The sequence below is a fragment of the Adelges cooleyi genome, unplaced genomic scaffold (genome assembly GCF_023614345.1).
Source record: "Adelges cooleyi isolate 19-005CV unplaced genomic scaffold, UGA_ACOO_1.1 ACOO_flye_CR_arks_rails_tigmint_CR_PRNA_446, whole genome shotgun sequence".
NCBI classification, from domain to species: Eukaryota; Metazoa; Arthropoda; class Insecta; order Hemiptera; family Adelgidae; genus Adelges; species Adelges cooleyi.
The window spans coordinates 202,834-220,537 of record NW_026096129.1 but is presented as its reverse complement, the minus strand read 5'-3'; the positions used below and the strand labels follow the sequence as shown (position 1 = coordinate 220,537).

The 17,704-nt window shown below is 31.1% G+C and overlaps 1 protein-coding gene across 1 annotated transcript; it reads right to left on the bottom strand.

Annotated features, from left to right (window-relative positions):
• Positions 1-7,578: 7,578 nt before the first annotated feature.
• Positions 7,579-11,703, bottom strand: LOC126842122 (exosome complex component CSL4-like). Its single transcript, XM_050579014.1, has 6 exons — positions 11,676-11,703; positions 8,670-8,785; positions 8,530-8,601; positions 8,286-8,459; positions 8,114-8,195; positions 7,579-7,679 (listed from the first exon to the last, which is right to left on the bottom strand). The coding sequence occupies exons 1-6, from the start codon at positions 11,701-11,703 to the stop codon at positions 7,579-7,581; spliced, it is 573 nt and encodes a 190-aa protein (XP_050434971.1).
• Positions 11,704-17,704: the final 6,001 nt, after the last annotated feature.

The following is a 17,704-nucleotide window of genomic DNA, read 5'->3' as shown; positions in this document are numbered from 1 at the left end:
ATCACTACAATCGAAGAGTTTTTCAATACGGTCCCGTGGAACATGGTACACCGGCTTTTGTGTTGGGGCTTAAATCTTAATTGTTTTGATTTACACCAATTTCTTATCGTCCCAGTCCGTAGCCGCCCGACAGGCTTCTTCGGTTTTCCCGCAACCGTGTATGGATCAGAAATCGTACCTGAAAGATACTTGACAGGGCCGAGAGTCAAACGAGGGCCTAACCAATTTCGATTCGAGTTTTTTTGGTTATTCCACTGTTATTTGTATTTAAATGAATTAAATTTGCAATTTTTTCATATTATTATAACCCGATTTTTTGCACATAAAAAATCAAAAAATTAAAAAATAAATCTGTTTCCAACATAACCTAGTAAAGTGGTCAAGGAACTTGTATGTCTTTATAGAATTAAAATCGGACCATCCTGAGTAGTCGACGTTTTCATTCGGTCTTAATAATGAAAAAAAAAACAGACCGGATGCAATCCTCTTAAAACAACAATACCTACAGTAATCTGTGAATTAATATTATTCGACATGTTGTTCATGAAAGTTTACGCTTATATCTATAATTTATTAATACAGGATTTACACTTTTTTTATTTATTTTAATATCGATGTTTTCAAGGAATACATTTTGTGTAAGATATCAAAGGGGGTGATTGGAGCGATCCCGCTCGTGTACTTTATTAATATAATAATAACATTATAGTGTTTAACCACACAATAAATACGTGTATACAAATATTAATAACCTGTGAAACTTGCATTATCAATTTGTTGGATTCAACAGATCTTAATTACAAATAAAAAATAATATAATGTTGAGTGACTACAACTAATTGAGTTTTAATTTAATAAAAAAAGAAAAAACTGTACTCAATTTGAAAATAATAAACTACTTTTTTTTGACAGATATAGTTTAAAATGCGTTTTTGCAATTAATGCATTAAAAATACATTTTTTTCTTTTAATTTTATGTTATATTATTCTATAAGTACTTTGGGCTAATTTTATATGTTGTTCCGATGACAAAAAATTAGCATATTAGCGAGCAGTACCAGCTGTATTAGATAGGTTATTTTCCATTTGTTAAGTACACTATTAAAGAAATAAAATGGAACTTAAGATATTGAAAATTTGCATCACCTCTAAAAGTACATATTCACATGACGTAGGTTCAGGTTTTAATTAAATCTGTTCTTTTTGTTTGTAGATATTGTTTTAAATTTTGAAAGCAATAAGAAAATGACATTTTCACTTGTATTCATTTTACAACAATTAATTTTGTTTTGTTTTTATTACTTTAATACAAATATTGAGTAGAAATTATCGTAAAAAGGCACACCGGGTACGTCTTATTTTATTTAAGTGTTGATTTTTAAGGTTGTCAACCATATGTGATGAACGATGATAATTTGTCAAAATAATATAACATTGCTGTAAAATATTTTAGAAGAATTTTAAAAACAAAACGTGTAATCAAAACCGTCGAAACAATAGGTTAATACTTAATTTTTAACCTTTAGATTTTGTGTCGTTATCAGTTGTGTCAAATGTTTTTCATTTACCAGTGACAGAGTGGGTAATGCGTTTAAGAATTGGATACACATAGCCGTTCGGCCGAGAGCGTTCTGCGAGTTCATTCTAAACACGGTAATTGAAATAACTTTTTTAAAATATAATTACTAATTGGTTATTGAATTAATTTTTAAAATATAGACTTCAAAACTGTATGGATAATTAACAACATTGCAACAGCTGAATTATTTGATATTGAAGCCAGGGACAAAGTTTCAGGTTTTTATTAAGTTACAAACATTTTTTTGGGGATTATTTTTTGATGCATCTAAATTTAACCTTTAAAACATACGGTTTAGCATGTTTAGTTGATTGAACTACCCAGATATATAAAACAAAAAAATTGTTTTGTGATTTAAGAGGGTTTTATATGTTATAATCATTTTTCAGCCCAATTTTAACAAATGTCGCATAATTGGGTTTTGTTTACGCAAAATTAAATTTAAAAATGTTATGCTATTGTTAAATATAGTAGCAATTATAAAATAATCAGATGTAACCGAAAATCTAAGATCAAACTCGGACTGGACACATCATTTGGTCGAAAAATTAAATAATAACTAAAAGAAATTTTAACACTTTAATATTATTATAATATTTTATTATGTACAAACAGGATTTTTATATAATAACATACAATAATGGTGATTTAATTAAATTGTTTAGTGAAATTTAACAGTATTAGCTATACTGTTAAACATACAGTATACTGACACAGATATAAGGGGCTTACTTTGATACTTATTTAATTAATTTTTCTACTTCTATAACGCTTACAGGATCTAATTGTGTAAAAAAAAACATATGTTTCTATTTCGAACGAAACGCTCTTAATAATAATCCGATTTAAGTTTTGAAAAAAAACCATTTGGATTATTCATAAGTCATAACATTTACAAAGTATCGATATCGTGGCATGAATTTAAAATTATTTTCAGTTTATTTATAATTTATCTGTGAAAATAGCAATTTTTAAAGATTTTTATAATACTTAACATTAAAAACACACATTAAAAATACATTTCGAACGATACATCAAACAAGTATTAAAAAATCTTTATTTGTTTTCAAAACTATTTTTAGCAAATAGTTTCAGAGAACAGTTAAAATTAGAATTAGCTACTTTTGATCAAACTACGCAGGTGGTAAGAAGTGATAAGAAACAAAAGGGTAAAAGTTAAATTATTTATAAAAACAAGTTATTGGTCGTACAATATATTTTGTCAATGAGGCCTTTTCTGAGTTAGTTTTTTGTCGAGATATTGAAGTTATAAGTATGTTGGAACATAATTATCATTTAGCTCTCGTGAAATGTTTTGTCTTAAATGTAATACCGCTTTATACTTTTAGCAGGTAAAACTGAGCTGAATACATAATTTTTTTACTTAAAATTAAATATAAATATTTTCGTTTTAAAAGGATTGTCAATTAAACGTGAGACACTAAAATTAATTGCAATTGTCTAGTATTTCTTTTTGAAAACATTTGTTTTAAAAATATTATAAAATAATTAAATGTTTACCTTTTTTTAGATCTACTTCCCAGAACGCTATCAATTTTTAAAACTTTAATGCTAAAAAATTACATTTTTCAGAAAACGCAAAAAACTGGGAGCGTTTGTCTAAACAAATAAAAATCTAGACTAAATACATTATTTTGTAGTAGTTTGGACCGAAAAACTAAAAAATAACATGAAAATATATAAGTTTAGTCGATAAACACTTTTTTTTAGAATGAAGTTTGGCACATGTTAGTATTGATAATAATTGAAATGAAACATGTTTGTAAAAAATTGTTTGTATGTGCACAAAATTAAACAATGTCTTATCCTTCATTACGCCTTAACAATACTTGAAACTAAAATCGTAATAGTTCTCTTAATTTTTAATAAATATAAATATTTAAAAATTATTCGGGTTAATTGTGCTAATGGAACTAACTTGTTAGTTTTAATTCCAACCACTTCGTTGAATACACACGTTCTCATAAATTTTCAAAATATCTGATAAAACATTCGGATTGGGAATCAAAAATCCTGTAAGGCAGCGTTTTAAACTAATTTTCTTATTTTTTAGACAATGTGAGAACTGTTAAAAATTTTATAGAGGTTCCTGATCGGCTTTATCTTTTATATTATTAACCCAACATTAACAATTTATATTTAATTTTTGTATTTTTTTTACTTCTAAAGTTAATGTATGTAAGGTAAAATTTAAGTTTTCTAAAAATACCGACGGGACTGCCTAGTACAAGTTCTCCTCTAATAAACGGTATGGGCATTTTGTTTTCTACGACCATTTCGCGTTTTTACGATTATTTTTCAAAGGGTATGACGTGTCCTTTTAATCTAAAAAGTTAATTTAATATTATAAACGTTACCGTTTAAGTTTTAAAAGTTGATACAGCTCTAGAAAAAAAAAAATGATAAAAATGTAAATATCGTCTAATACTGTAAAATAACATAATCAAAAGTGTCAAAAATTGCAATTATTTTAAGAGAAAATCAATGTCTCACGTTAATTTGAGCACTTTGGCTCGCGAACAGTAATATTTATCACAGTAACCGGCGTCAATGTAGTTTTTCTGGTAAAATTGTACCTCTATTACATTAGATATTTAGAGATTTAAATTAATTTTTATTTTCAACGATGCACAATATGCTTTTTTACAGTATACAAAGGAACGTCTTAGTAACATTCGAACACACCCAAACATTGAAACTTATACATGGGGTAATACAACAGGTGAATGGGGTGTTTTGAATTTCTCGCCAAATACAATATACTGGAGCACACGAACGGTTCCGGTTGATTCATCAATTCGTATACGGCCATTTTCAGGCTATACTCGAATCGATGGATCACATGAACCGAATAGGGAACGGTCAGCTCCGTGTTGGTTTTCAATAGTATTTCGTTCAGTGGCATGTTGGCATTTGTTATGACACCTCTCTGTATTTCCTCGTACGTGGCGTCGAGGCTTTGGGAGATATTTCTGAGCAGAATATTGAAAAATTTAATTTCGCGTTCAGTGAAGTCGGGCACCATTGTGATGTACAAGTTATCACGGACACACCGACTTGTTTGCCTAAAAAACAATAAAATAAATCGTTAAAAAAATGGTCAGCCACTCGAATTTGAAATAAAACTAAGAGGTTCATTAGACCAAGCGCCCAAATACAAATTTTGGTTTTTTTTCCAGGAGACTCAAAAATCCATTTTTCTAGGTACGTTTAGATTTTTCAACGAAAACTTTATAGTTTCACCTAATTTATTACCATTTAATGGGTTGGTTTAATTTCATTTGGTTTATTTCGAATTAATTTTGATCAAATACACATTTGATAAGTCAGCGTTGTAAATATACCGTTATTGCGGTAGTTACCTATTCTTAGCCTTCTTAACAGCTATAAACGCACTTTGTGTTAGTCATTACAATTAATTCAGTATATCATTTTATTTTGTATTGATTAATTTAGTGTAAGCAAACCGTTAGCAAGAACCGTTGTTCATGATATTAACTAATGAAAAAATGCTCTATCTATAATGTCTACCATTGCAACCCCAGTACCCTTATATTATATCACTTATAAAAACTTAAGGAACTTAAACATTTTAATTAAAAAAATGATTAGCCTAATAATCACTATTAATCACTTTTTGCCTAAAACAAGGATCGAGTTTTTTGATTATCTTCTATTTGAACAAGAAATAATTTTGAAGTTTCAAAATAAGCTACACAGAAATTTCTACTGTCTAAGATCCTGTCTATTGATAGTAACTTACATTTTGAATTTTTTTAATGAAAGTTCATGTAAAATTGATAGATCTTGGGCTTTTAATTTTAAAAACTTCTAAATATATCTGTTCCACAGTTAGCTGATAAAATGGAACTTTTTGAAGTAGTTCCAAAAGTATTTCGTATTCAGGTCAAAACTATGATTTGTTTTGGATGAGCAAAATAATTTTCAAAATAAGTGTTTGTTATACTCTTAAAAAAAATACAACACTATTAAGTATCAAGTTTTCTAAAAAAGAAACCTGATTTCTGTTTTCTGATAATAGTTAGTTTTAAGTTTTTGTTATAAAACATTTTGGAAAAATGTTTGATACGTTAATTATTTACTTTGTTGTGTCTAGATTATTCGTACATAAAAGTATTAAGAGTTTTAGGAAACCCAAATAAAAAGAAAAACAAGATTGTAAATTAAGAGGTACTTCGAATTGTATTACTAATTACAGCACAATATTATTTGTATGGTAAATAGAATAAATTACTTTGTTAGCTTTATTTAAAAATAAACAACAGAAAAAACCCGTTCATAATAACTACATATTTTAATAGGATTGGAAACAGGAATTTTCTATATCTTTTTTATTCGTAGAATTTATTTAGCCCTAACACTTGAACATTTAATTAAAATAATGTTTTTATCTTAATGACTTCATATTTTCTAACTTAACCGATGCGACCCACCGAATAATCCATTAAAGAATCTGAAAACATTTGAATTGGTCGTGGGGTTTACTTGGTTTTTTAAACCTTTCTAAATTTGTTTATAATATTGAAAAAATGTAACAGTTTTTTTAATTTTTACTGCAAGGCGGATAAAGATATTGAAAAATTACTAAAATCAGTCACAAGTAAACTCAATAAAAAAAAAAAATCCAGAAGTATGGTATATTACGCAGTTGTTGGCAATGTAACAAATTATTATTGCTGTTGAAATGAGGAAGAGCAAACAATACAAGCTATATTGCTGTTGTACCAATAAAAAACGATTTCAGACGACAAAAGCCAAATGTAAACGACTCCGACAAGTGTGCTCAATGGCATTTTAATTAAAAATAAACTTTTTAAATGGAAATTCTCATCGCTTTTGTCGAGCAGGTGGAGGACGCACATATTATTATATTAATAAAATATTATTGTTCAGCGACCATTGACCGACCGGTTAACTCGGTTAAACGGTGGAAGTTTGCAATATTAACTAGACACAATTAAGGTCACACTGAATATTGTAGTGTTCGATACAACTAATACCCACGCTAGGATTTAAATTAAATAAATTGAGAGAACGTACACGGCGCGAGTACCCCTGCGGAAGCTAACAATTATTGGAGATATTAAAATATTAAATTCACCCAAGTGCATTGTTAAAATATATGTACTAAACGCACAGCACACAATAGTGTCGCGACAACCTCAATTTATACGACCTTTCAATAACACGAACAACAAAAAAAATATATTATATTTTAGAAAATAGACAACTATTTTTTGTGCTCTATGGGAAATGTATGTAAATATTTTTACCATTTCATAGTTCACACTGTACTACGTTCATTTTTTACAAACGCTTATTATTTAATAACTAATACACTCACTTTTGGTTTGGTCACTACCTTTAAATATCTCTACAACAACCTCTTTTACTTGATTTCACCATTTCATATGCATCCCTCTTTGCGTTGCCCCTGTTGTTGGTGTAGCTCATAAAATATCTCTTTTATATTTATTCCCAATTTTTTTTTTAATTTTGCTAACTCTAACCTCACACTTCATTTTTTTAAACCTCCTTATTATGAAATTTCAATTATTTCAAGTATACATTTTAGGACCTGCTCAGGCTAGTTTTCTCTAACGCCCCCCCTCGATTGCTTTCGACCAAACACTCTGGTCTATATTTCTATCCACTAAAACTACAAGTGTATCGCTATTTGTGTTCCATTTAAATTCATCTAATACCAAGAAAAACGGGTATGAGTAATAGCAATGTAATAACAATGATTTACCGTTGTTTTTTTTTTTTGGAAACTCATAATACCCAAAACAATAATTCTAAACGACAAATGTACTCTCAGCTTTTACTTTTAACGCTAACTCGATATTACTGGTGTTTTAATAGCTTAAATTTCTATATTACCATCATACTAATAAAAATTAATTATAACCTTTTATTAAAAACTCGATGTACACTTCTGCAACTTGTAGGTGAATTTAGTTCTGTTTTTGCACAGTCTTAGCAACTTTACGACGTTCCACTGTATCTGTTACTGTACATTGCATTTCTGTCCAACTTATTGGGATCATCGGGTGTCCTAAAAATTGATTTTTTTATTAGTAATAAATTAATAGAATATAAACTTATAACAATAACTTACACTAGTGGCTTAGGTCCATTTTATTGGAATAAAAAAAATGTATTTCATTTAATTGTTCACGATACAAATACAATATGATAAAAAACTAATTAAATAACAATTTTTTTACTGGTTATAACATTTACTTTTAATTTAAATAGTTTATAAAGTAATTATATAATATTCAGTATTAAGTATTATAGTTTATTTAACAAAAAAAAAATTACTTTATAGCCAAATAAATTGATATCGAATAATTTTAGTAGTCGATAACGAGAATAGAATCGATTATTCTATTAAAATAGGTGTAATCTATTAGTGAAACAATTTTTTTTTAGTAACTTATTAAAATAGAATTTTGTTTTAAAAATGACCAACTCTGGTTTACCTACCAAATTCACTGTTTGCTAAAATCACTCCGAGTTCGTTTTTAGCCGTCGTCAATCTAAATGTGTTGGCCTCTTCTATGGGAAGCTGTAACGAAATAGGATGGAAGTATTTTTCAAAAATTACACGCCACAGCATAATCATTAAACGTATAAAACGGTACTGTCCAATACTTACAACTTTAGCTAAAATTATATCTCCTGGCCTAAAGCACTGTGCTATGTCCACTTGATCGATTTCTTTAGAACGGATATTTTCTTTTTTCAAACACGCTCTGTAATTTTGGTTTAAATCGTATCCATCAACACTCATAATTCGACATTTGCATAATTGCCTACTTATTTTTACCACCTTCGAATATATATATATTTACATATTTTAAAAAACAAATATTTAACAGCCGCTAGTTTAGTCAACGAACCTGAGCTGTAACAGTATTTCCTGGTGCTGGCACTACAAGCTGATTTTTACCAACGACTTCAATAACGGTTACCTGAAAAAAAAATGTACAGCCTAATTAATAAACGCACTTAACAGTATATAGATGCAATATTATCTTACTCCGTTGTTCTTATTTATATTAACGATTCCTGCTAAACTAGAACAGATGAAGTGATCCCTCTCGTAAGTTCCTTTGCCCAAAATATACGACGGATCTACTCGACATAACTTTTGTCCTATTTGGTCATAATATAACGGATATTCAATAACGATCGGAATTAACAAACAATAGCTGGTGTACTCTAATTGCTTTACTTTACTGAACATCGTAACTAGAAGCCAGACCATACCAAAATTTAAATACGTCCTGTTGCTAAGCTCAAATAATATGTAAAGACAATCTATAAAAGTGAAATTCTACGTTATTTTTTTTTGAAAAAATGTTGTCTCATCTTAAATAAAAAAAAGCCAGCACGATTGGGTCGTTACATAGGGAGGTTCTCGGGGATTCTAATAAAGTGATAAAACAACTGTCAAATAAACGCTTCAAATCGAAACAGTGGTTAGCTAAAACATAAAAGTGTTGATAATTCAGTTATTATTTTTTTTTTTTTGGGGGGGGGGGGGGTGAGGTTTGTCGATAAAAAGAGAATGATTACATATTCATTTTATTCTTTTTTTAAATAACGATAACGCATGTATGTTGTTAACTTTAATAATTGTGAATGTACTGTAAAAGAACTGACGAAAATATTTTCAAAAAAAAGAAAGACTAAAAATGTATTATAATTACCGAAAAATAAAGTGTTTCATTCTACCATGTATATATATTGGATCACCCTGTGTACAAGCCTAAATTTAAAATATTGAAAACTAGGTGTTACATCCTGGTTTTACATACGGTGTTAAAGCATTAGTAGTAGTATTTACAATCATTCAACTTTTGACAAATAATGCAAAGTTTAAAAAATAATGGAAAAACCTGACTAGACCACTGAGATCTACCATCTAACTCGGAGTCAACCAAAATATTTGCATTAGTATTACTTGTAATTTGTATTTCCCGTTAAATGTCCTTTTCATGTGTAACTATATATAATTATTTAACTTTGACAAAAAAGTATTACCAAAATGTTAAATACCAAAATTGAGCTTAGTTTACTTTTACAAACGCCAATGCAGTTGACCGTGACTATGCTTATAAACACCCCCTCAGCAATATTTGTATAAAAATAAGCCAATTAGTATTTGTTAACCTCTTGTCTGATATTTTATAATCTTTTCATAATATTTATGAGGAATTTTTGAGGGTTTACGTCTATTGGCGCAACTAGAGAGATAGGGGGGGGGGCGGAGCGGGCAAGGAAGTTCAGACCTTTTGAAAACTCTGAAATCTCCTTCAGAATTGAATTAAATATTATAAACCTTACTCGGAGACTGTGCCTGATTGGTTGCTGACATTTTTTTTAAAGCCTGAACGAGTTTTGAACTCCCCTAACCTCTTCCCTCCTTCTAGTTGCACCAATGGGCTTAAATAAAGTCTAAAAAACAATGCGGACTTCAAAGATAATTATCAAAAAACCGCACCGAAATCGGTGTCGCCGTTTTCACGCCAAGTTGGACAGTACAAAGGCTAAACTTTATCAACTTTAACCGCAACAAGTAAACATCAACAGGTGGTATAACAATAATAGAAACAATATTGAATTTTGTTGAAATTATTGTCATTGGAATCGTTTTTAAGGTTTTTGACAAAGGTTCAGACCCGAGTCCAAAAACTACATCTAAAATAACTAAATATATATATAAAGCTTTCAACTCTTAGGTAGTACTATATCTAAAGAGTATCCTGCACAAATTCGACCATTTTTCAAAGCGTTCCATAACTTAATAATGAAAATGTTGTAAATGCTTAAAGTGTTGTTCTCGATTTTGAAGGCTACGGGTCCTTGCTAAATGAAAAATTCGGTCCAGTGTTTTAATTTAAAAGATATCGCCAGATAAAAGTCCAGAGTGTAGATGAAAAAAATTTTAATACATTACTGTAAGAACAATACCTTCTCAGCTTTGCATCAAAGCTAACATATACGAGTACTATTAATATAAAAAAAGCCAAAAAGCATACTTCAAAACGTCATATCGCCACTTTTATTTTGCGTGTAAAACATGTTTAAGGAGTTAGCTAGTTAGCTAGTTTGAAAAGCGGAATCTATACAACAGTACTAAATTAAAAGACAGAAATTAAGTCTCAAAAAGAAAATAATAAGCTGCTATTTTATGGTTAGTTTTTCCATTGAAGGAAACACGTTGAATGATAAACATGATTTATAGTTTTAAGAGACCCCCAGCCATTAGACATATTTATGTCAAAATAACAAGCTGCTAGTATGGCTAGTAGTAGGTACATTGAAAGATGGTTAGGAAAACCAGATTGCAGCATTTGAAATGTTGTGCAACAAGAAAGTATGGAAAATTCCATAAAGAGCAGCAACAATGTTAAATACATACATTTTTGTACTCAGTATATATAGCCTTGGCCCTTGTATATTTGTGAGGAACGCGTGACGCTGTGTTATTATTATTTATCATATTTCATTACTTATTACTAAATATATAATCAATATTATTCAATAGTGTTCAAGTCAATACACATATACATACAACAAAGCAGTTTTAAAGTATTATAAATCAGCATTAAATATAATATATACATTTTAATTCGACTAATTCATTTTTTTTTTTTTAAAGCTGCATTAAGAAAATGGCAATTTTACAGGATAGCGGTGTTATTCCGGCACGTTTGTCAAGCCGTCGCGTTAATGACTATAATTACAACAATAGCAATGGTAATAAATAATTATGAATACAGGACGATTACAAATGAATAAGATACCGAAAGCTGCGGTATTCTTTTGTAACCACCCTGTACAGTAGAAGAAAAAAAAATTAAATAACGTAGCTAATTCTCGGTGCGAACCCGCGACGGTGCAGTTTAAATACCTGCGTAGTTTTTAGGTTTTTTTTAGAGATTTTTTATTAAAGATTTAACACGTTTTAAGTGCTCTGCGTGGCGCGCGAAGCCTTTAATAAATAAGGTAAAAAATTCAATAACAAAATACGTCTTACCTGGTACGCATATGATTTTGCTTTCCATAACTTTGTCTCGCAAGTCCACGTCGAGTTTCGCCAAGCAACGGACAAGACTGAGCCCGGCTTGGAGTGGTGGTTGCACAAGGGATGCTGCAATCGATCATGTCTGCTACAGCGCTGGGGTGCGGCGGCTAAAGATAGTACCAGTGCGCACACTTCAGCGACAAAATCCTGTATTGATTATTTATTACAGGTGGCAAAGGCGGCAAGTGAGCGCGTAATGCCAAGGCTGCCGGGGCGAACATTGCGATTGAATACGACGGTTGAAGTAATTGCATTGGTTTAGCTTTGAAAAAATGTCAACAAAGAATAATAATTTCGTTTGACAATGGTAATACATTTTTACGACGAGGTAAAAGGGGATGAAACGCGCGTTTGTCGTCGGAGAAGTATGGTTTTGTTACCGGACGAAAAGCTGAATTATTTAATTTTTAATTTTCTTCTCTTAACCCCACCCCCTCCCCCTCTGCAAGAAAAACTACATCAATCGATGTATGGTCACAGACAATTTGAGTTCTTAAAACTACGGAATATATTTTAAATATAAAATTATTAAGGCCATTGAAAGCGGTCGGTTTTTCGACGTTTTCGAAACCTGACAACATTTCCCCACTACCCAGGACGGTCCGTTTTTAGTGTAACAGTTACATGAAGGTCTACTCTACTAAGTCAAGTCGGAAATGGAATTTTGATTTCATTAAAACCACTTTTTCTTATATATTATACTCATTAAAAACCGCCCTCTTCCAATCCCCTTAATCAATATGAATTGCAAATACACAGAACATTTTCACAGTTTTTATTATTATTATTATTTTCAAGACATAACAGGACAAATAACCGATAAACATGATAATCTTGTATGATATCAATGACCGATCCAGCAGCGTTCATCACTTTAGTAAAAAAAAAAAAAAGATTGACCAGACTATTATTTATGAAAGGGGTTTAGTTCAAAAAGTTAAATTTTCGGCAAATAAATAACAACTGTTTTTGTCAAAATATTTTTAATTCTTATGCACTAAACTTAAAATTTGAGAATACCGATTTTTCAAATTTTTTTTGCGACCAACAGTAAGAGTTTTAGTTTAACGAATTTGGCCCTTTTCATAAACAAACGAGGTACTTAACTCATTTCATAAATAAAATTACTAAATCATAAATGGTATTGTGCGCAATAGAGTGATATCCAACAAAACTACAATACCAATATATTTTATTATGACTTTTCAAGTATATAAATCATTAACAGGAACTTTGTTTCCTGACTTTACATTTTAATTAAATTTAACTAATTGTTTGAATCGCCATAATAAAATTAACTATCATACGAGTTGTCTCTTTTCAAAAAAAAAAAAGATCCGTTTATGGCCACAGAACATATATTTTATTAAAAAAAAGTCATTGTCAACAAAACTGTGACATTGTCTATTTATTTCACAAATAAACGATTCGTTTTGTTTTTACCGAAATTATGTAAAGTTTGTTTTACTTCCTATAACTTGCCATAAGTGGGTTTTCAATGTTGGGTAGGTAGCCCAATGTAATTTTGCTACATTTCTAGTAATTTCCTTGATATTTGAAGTAGAAAATGAGATAAATAACGAAAGAATAATTTTCTGTTTTCTACAGTACACATGACCGACAATACAAACCTTACATTTATTCGATTTAAAAAAATATACGTATACAAGCGCGTTACGACTTATAACGACAATCTTATTGTTGATTAATTTATTATTATTATATTGTTGGCTGGCTCGTACACAGTAAATACAAATGTTCGCTCTACTCGATAAAGTCTTGGCGATTATTTGTTTGTTTATAATCCATCACAGTTAATCGTACACGCGGGTATGTTTTTAAACTAAATTGATAGAGCACATTGCCGTTGTAAATATAATGTTTTTTCTAAGTAACACGTTCAATGGCCTCCTTGGTGGTCGAAACGCAGTAAAGAGACCAGTAACTGATGTCAAAGCCGACGGTGAAGCCGACAAGGTAGCCGACCTACATAATATTATAATAATTATTATATTCATATTACTAAACGGGCTAGCTTATTTACAGGCCAACCAAGACGCGCAAGGAACGAAATCGATAGTTGACAGAACGGTGAAACAGCCTGGTGGTGTGTTGAACAACTACTTGCTGAACAAAATTAGGGTGGTCAAAAAAGCGGGAGACGAAGGAAAAGAAGTGAAAGTCGAATTATCCACCACCAACGACAACGAACTAATCGATCTAGATGTTAAAGGATCTTGGAAAGGAGGTCAGTGATTATTTCAAATGACAAAAAGTCGCCAGCCTGGTGGAGCACCTGCTATTCAGGAACTATTATTTATAGTGAATGATTATATGTTTAGATTGGAATCCTTACTTTGGGGCGACTATGCGCGATTTCACTATTGGTGTGAAAAACAACATCAACGAATCCTTGTCCACCGACGTCGGCTTTAAGCAAATGTACCTAAACATATTTTCTCATCTCATCGTCAACCCCGCGGGTATTGACTGTTGCTTTGAACTTGGTTTTCAGCAATACCAATAAATGCATATACGCTTCCGGGCTGTTCAGTCATCCGGCCGTGGTGATGAACGCCGGCCTCGAGGGCTTCGTGACGCCGGCCATAGATCCGACCAGCATGAAATTTTCCTCGATGTTTGGCCATCAGTTCGACTCCGTAGGTTTGCTAGCAGGATTCGAAATGAAGAAGTCCGCTTCCGGCAGTTTGAATTTGAGCGGTTTACACAAAGTCGCCACGTTTGGCGCCGTATTCCCAACCACCACAATACGATTTGATGTGTAAGTAAAAACAAGTAAATTTGCAACCGTGTATTGACAAGAAAAACGCCAGTTAGCTTTACCCTGGCACCTACGCCAAGGAGTTGTAATATAACCGGAAAACCGCATGCAGTCATTTCAAATGTGTCGACACTGTGCTATGCCCAAAGAGCATTAATATAAAGTTCAATTACAAATCTTATGTAAACTTCTTTTTGCAATTACTCAAAACCATATAAATTAGGGATGGCTCTTGTGTTCGTTTATTTTTCTCTCCTCTTTTCTTTTTGCCCTTTTCCCAACCACATTCTCCTCCCCGCTCTTTTCTTGAAGTCGCTAATTCAGGATAGGCCTAACCATTAATTACAAATATACTATACAGATAAACAATGCCCCCATATGTTATGGATAGGAAACGCATACGACACAAATGTTTTAGTGTGGATTTGGGAGCGCTCAGTGGCGGGAAGGGTGGTGGAAACGTGTGGCACATATATTGTTTATCCATAGTGTATTTAATCTATGGCCCAACTCAAGTCCAACCTTAACCCAACCTGAGCGAACTTTGATAATAATCTAACGTTTACAATGTACAGGAAACCGAACGACGTCATGGTGACGACCGGCGCGTGGAAGGTGAATGAGAATTTTGAGATTGCAGCTCGCCTAACGACCAACTGGAGGTTCTCGTCGTGGTCTCACGAATCAAACGAACTTGGAGTTTTGTACAAGCCCTCGGATGCTAATTCGGTGGGCGTGAAAATCGATTACGGCGGTAGACTCACTCTTGGAACTTGGTGGAAGAGCGAAGGTACTGTATCGTATTTACCGACCGGCTTGGTGAAAAATGGAAATTTTTTTTAAAACATACTTTTTTTTTATTTTGCAGCATGGAAATTAGGATTATGTGCTCAACCGAACGTAAAGACCTCGGGCAATCCAATAAAATACGGCATTGATTTTGAGTTTTGAATAAATACACAACTGCAGTTGAATACCGTCGTTTGTCTTGACTGATTTAGTACTATTACATTGTTATACTAAATAATGTTAGCCGAAAAACGTCCACGAGTATCAGTGTTTCTCGTTATCATACCTTTATACATAAACTTAATTATGGGATCCAAAGAAGTGCGTTATATTTATACACATGCTGCATTTTTTAGTTAGTAAAGTCTCTCCTTTACACTTTGCTGAGTCGACTAGACTAAAAGTGGAATGTAAAAGTCATTCAAGTGTCTTAGTATAATTTGATTTTTTTTAAATGTGCCTTACAAAAAAAATAAAAAATAAAATTATACATTATTTTTTTCAGATTTTGAAAAAAGAAAAAATTTTATTACTAAAAAAAATTTAAATAAATTTTTATTTATTTATGATTTTATGATAAAAGTTTTAGAATTTTAAAACGGGTCGAAATAGATTTTTCGTGAAAAATAACATATAAAACCTCTATTTTTGGGGTAAATATGAGTGATAAAATTTTCAAAAAATTAAGATATTATATTAGACCAATAGTAGTTGATTTAGAAAAATTTTGAGATGGCTGATCCGATGACCGCGTGGTTTGATTCAATGCTTAATACACGCACTTAAATAATCATTAGAATATTGGGGTAATCATTGTTTATCAACTAAAAATACATAAATTGTTGTACGGTTACGATGACATCAACATTCAACATATATCAATTCACAAAAAAATTATCTTAAGTGTTTCATTTTTTTTTAGCTATAAAATTAGGGCCCTTATTTTCTGTAGAATAAGAAATCTGGGAATTACATTAAACACATTACCTAAGCCTGCTTTGGTGCTACGAAATATCGATAAAGGCATTGAAATTACAATAATGTCTTACAATTGTAATTTTAGCATTACGGTCTAGGTTTGGTCATCTGTCTATAATAATTATTTGTTCCGTTGTTAACCGTACAACGCATTTAACAGTTTAATGAAAATAGTTTTCGGAGACCCGATGACTGCTAATTCAATTCAATCATAGCAATCTATTTATATTTTACTACGGTCAGTGTAATTTTCAAGGGTTTTTTACTGTTTTAAATCTCTTTTTAGTTGCCTTACATGAATACTTTCTATAACGGATTTTATTTCACTTTATATCTACCATATATAATATATGTATGTACACTAGTTGATTCAGATCACCGTGAGACACGTATTGTTGTACAAATAAATCCTTAACAGCAGAATTTTTATACTAAGACTCTTTAGATAGTTCTGAAATTTGTTTCAAAACAGTTATAATTTTAGCATTGATGCGAGGCTATTTTTTTTAACTTCGACGCGTAACTAAGAATGTATTGTTTTTATATTAACTGTTTTATTTTATTTTTTGTCTGCATTTAGGCGCAGTTCTATGGATAAACGTTAAAAAACCAAAAAAAAAAATACCAAAAATCCTTTCCGCTAGATGGGATGGAAACTTTTCTTTTATTTCTTTTTTAGATGTAGATTAAGTACTTGTTTAAATTGAACTGAAGGTAGCTCTAGAATGAAGCTGTTGTACTACTACAACTACAACCTGTAGTCAACATTTTAGCTTCGATGCAAAGCGTGAATGTATTGGTTTACTCTGATGTGGGCTTTTTTTTTATCTGTATACACTGTAACTTTTTTAATACTGGACCAATTCCTTCGAGTAGCAACTCTATAAACCACAAATTTTATCTAGTTGGTACTTTGGGGAGAGGGGGGTAAAAGTTGAAAAAATTTACTTCTTTACAGTAGAAATTAAAAAACAAAGTTTTTAGTTTTTTAGCCGTAATTTTAAGACCAAGTTGAAAATTTGTCAGTAGTTAGAACTCATAAGTATCCATAACATATAAACGGATATTAAATTCGGCACTACAGTTTTTTTTTAATTGCCGGAAAACTGTGATTTCGAAGATTGCGTATATTAATATAAATAAAAGTGATAAAATTGAATAAAATCACTTCTAAATAAACGCTTTGATGCTTATTTGTAAATACATAACCTCAATTTAATACTTTCTAACTTTGCTGGTTCATACTGTGATTGGTTTGGACTGTACTGGCTTGAAAATACTAACTACCGATTTGCATCGAAGCGTTTTTTCAAAAGTGATTTTATCACTTTCAGATTTAAAAATTCCTGTAAACCTGTGATCTCCCCGTCCCCACTATGCCCCGACCCAACTATGCTCCGTCCCTACTATGCCCCGACCCCACTGTACTGGT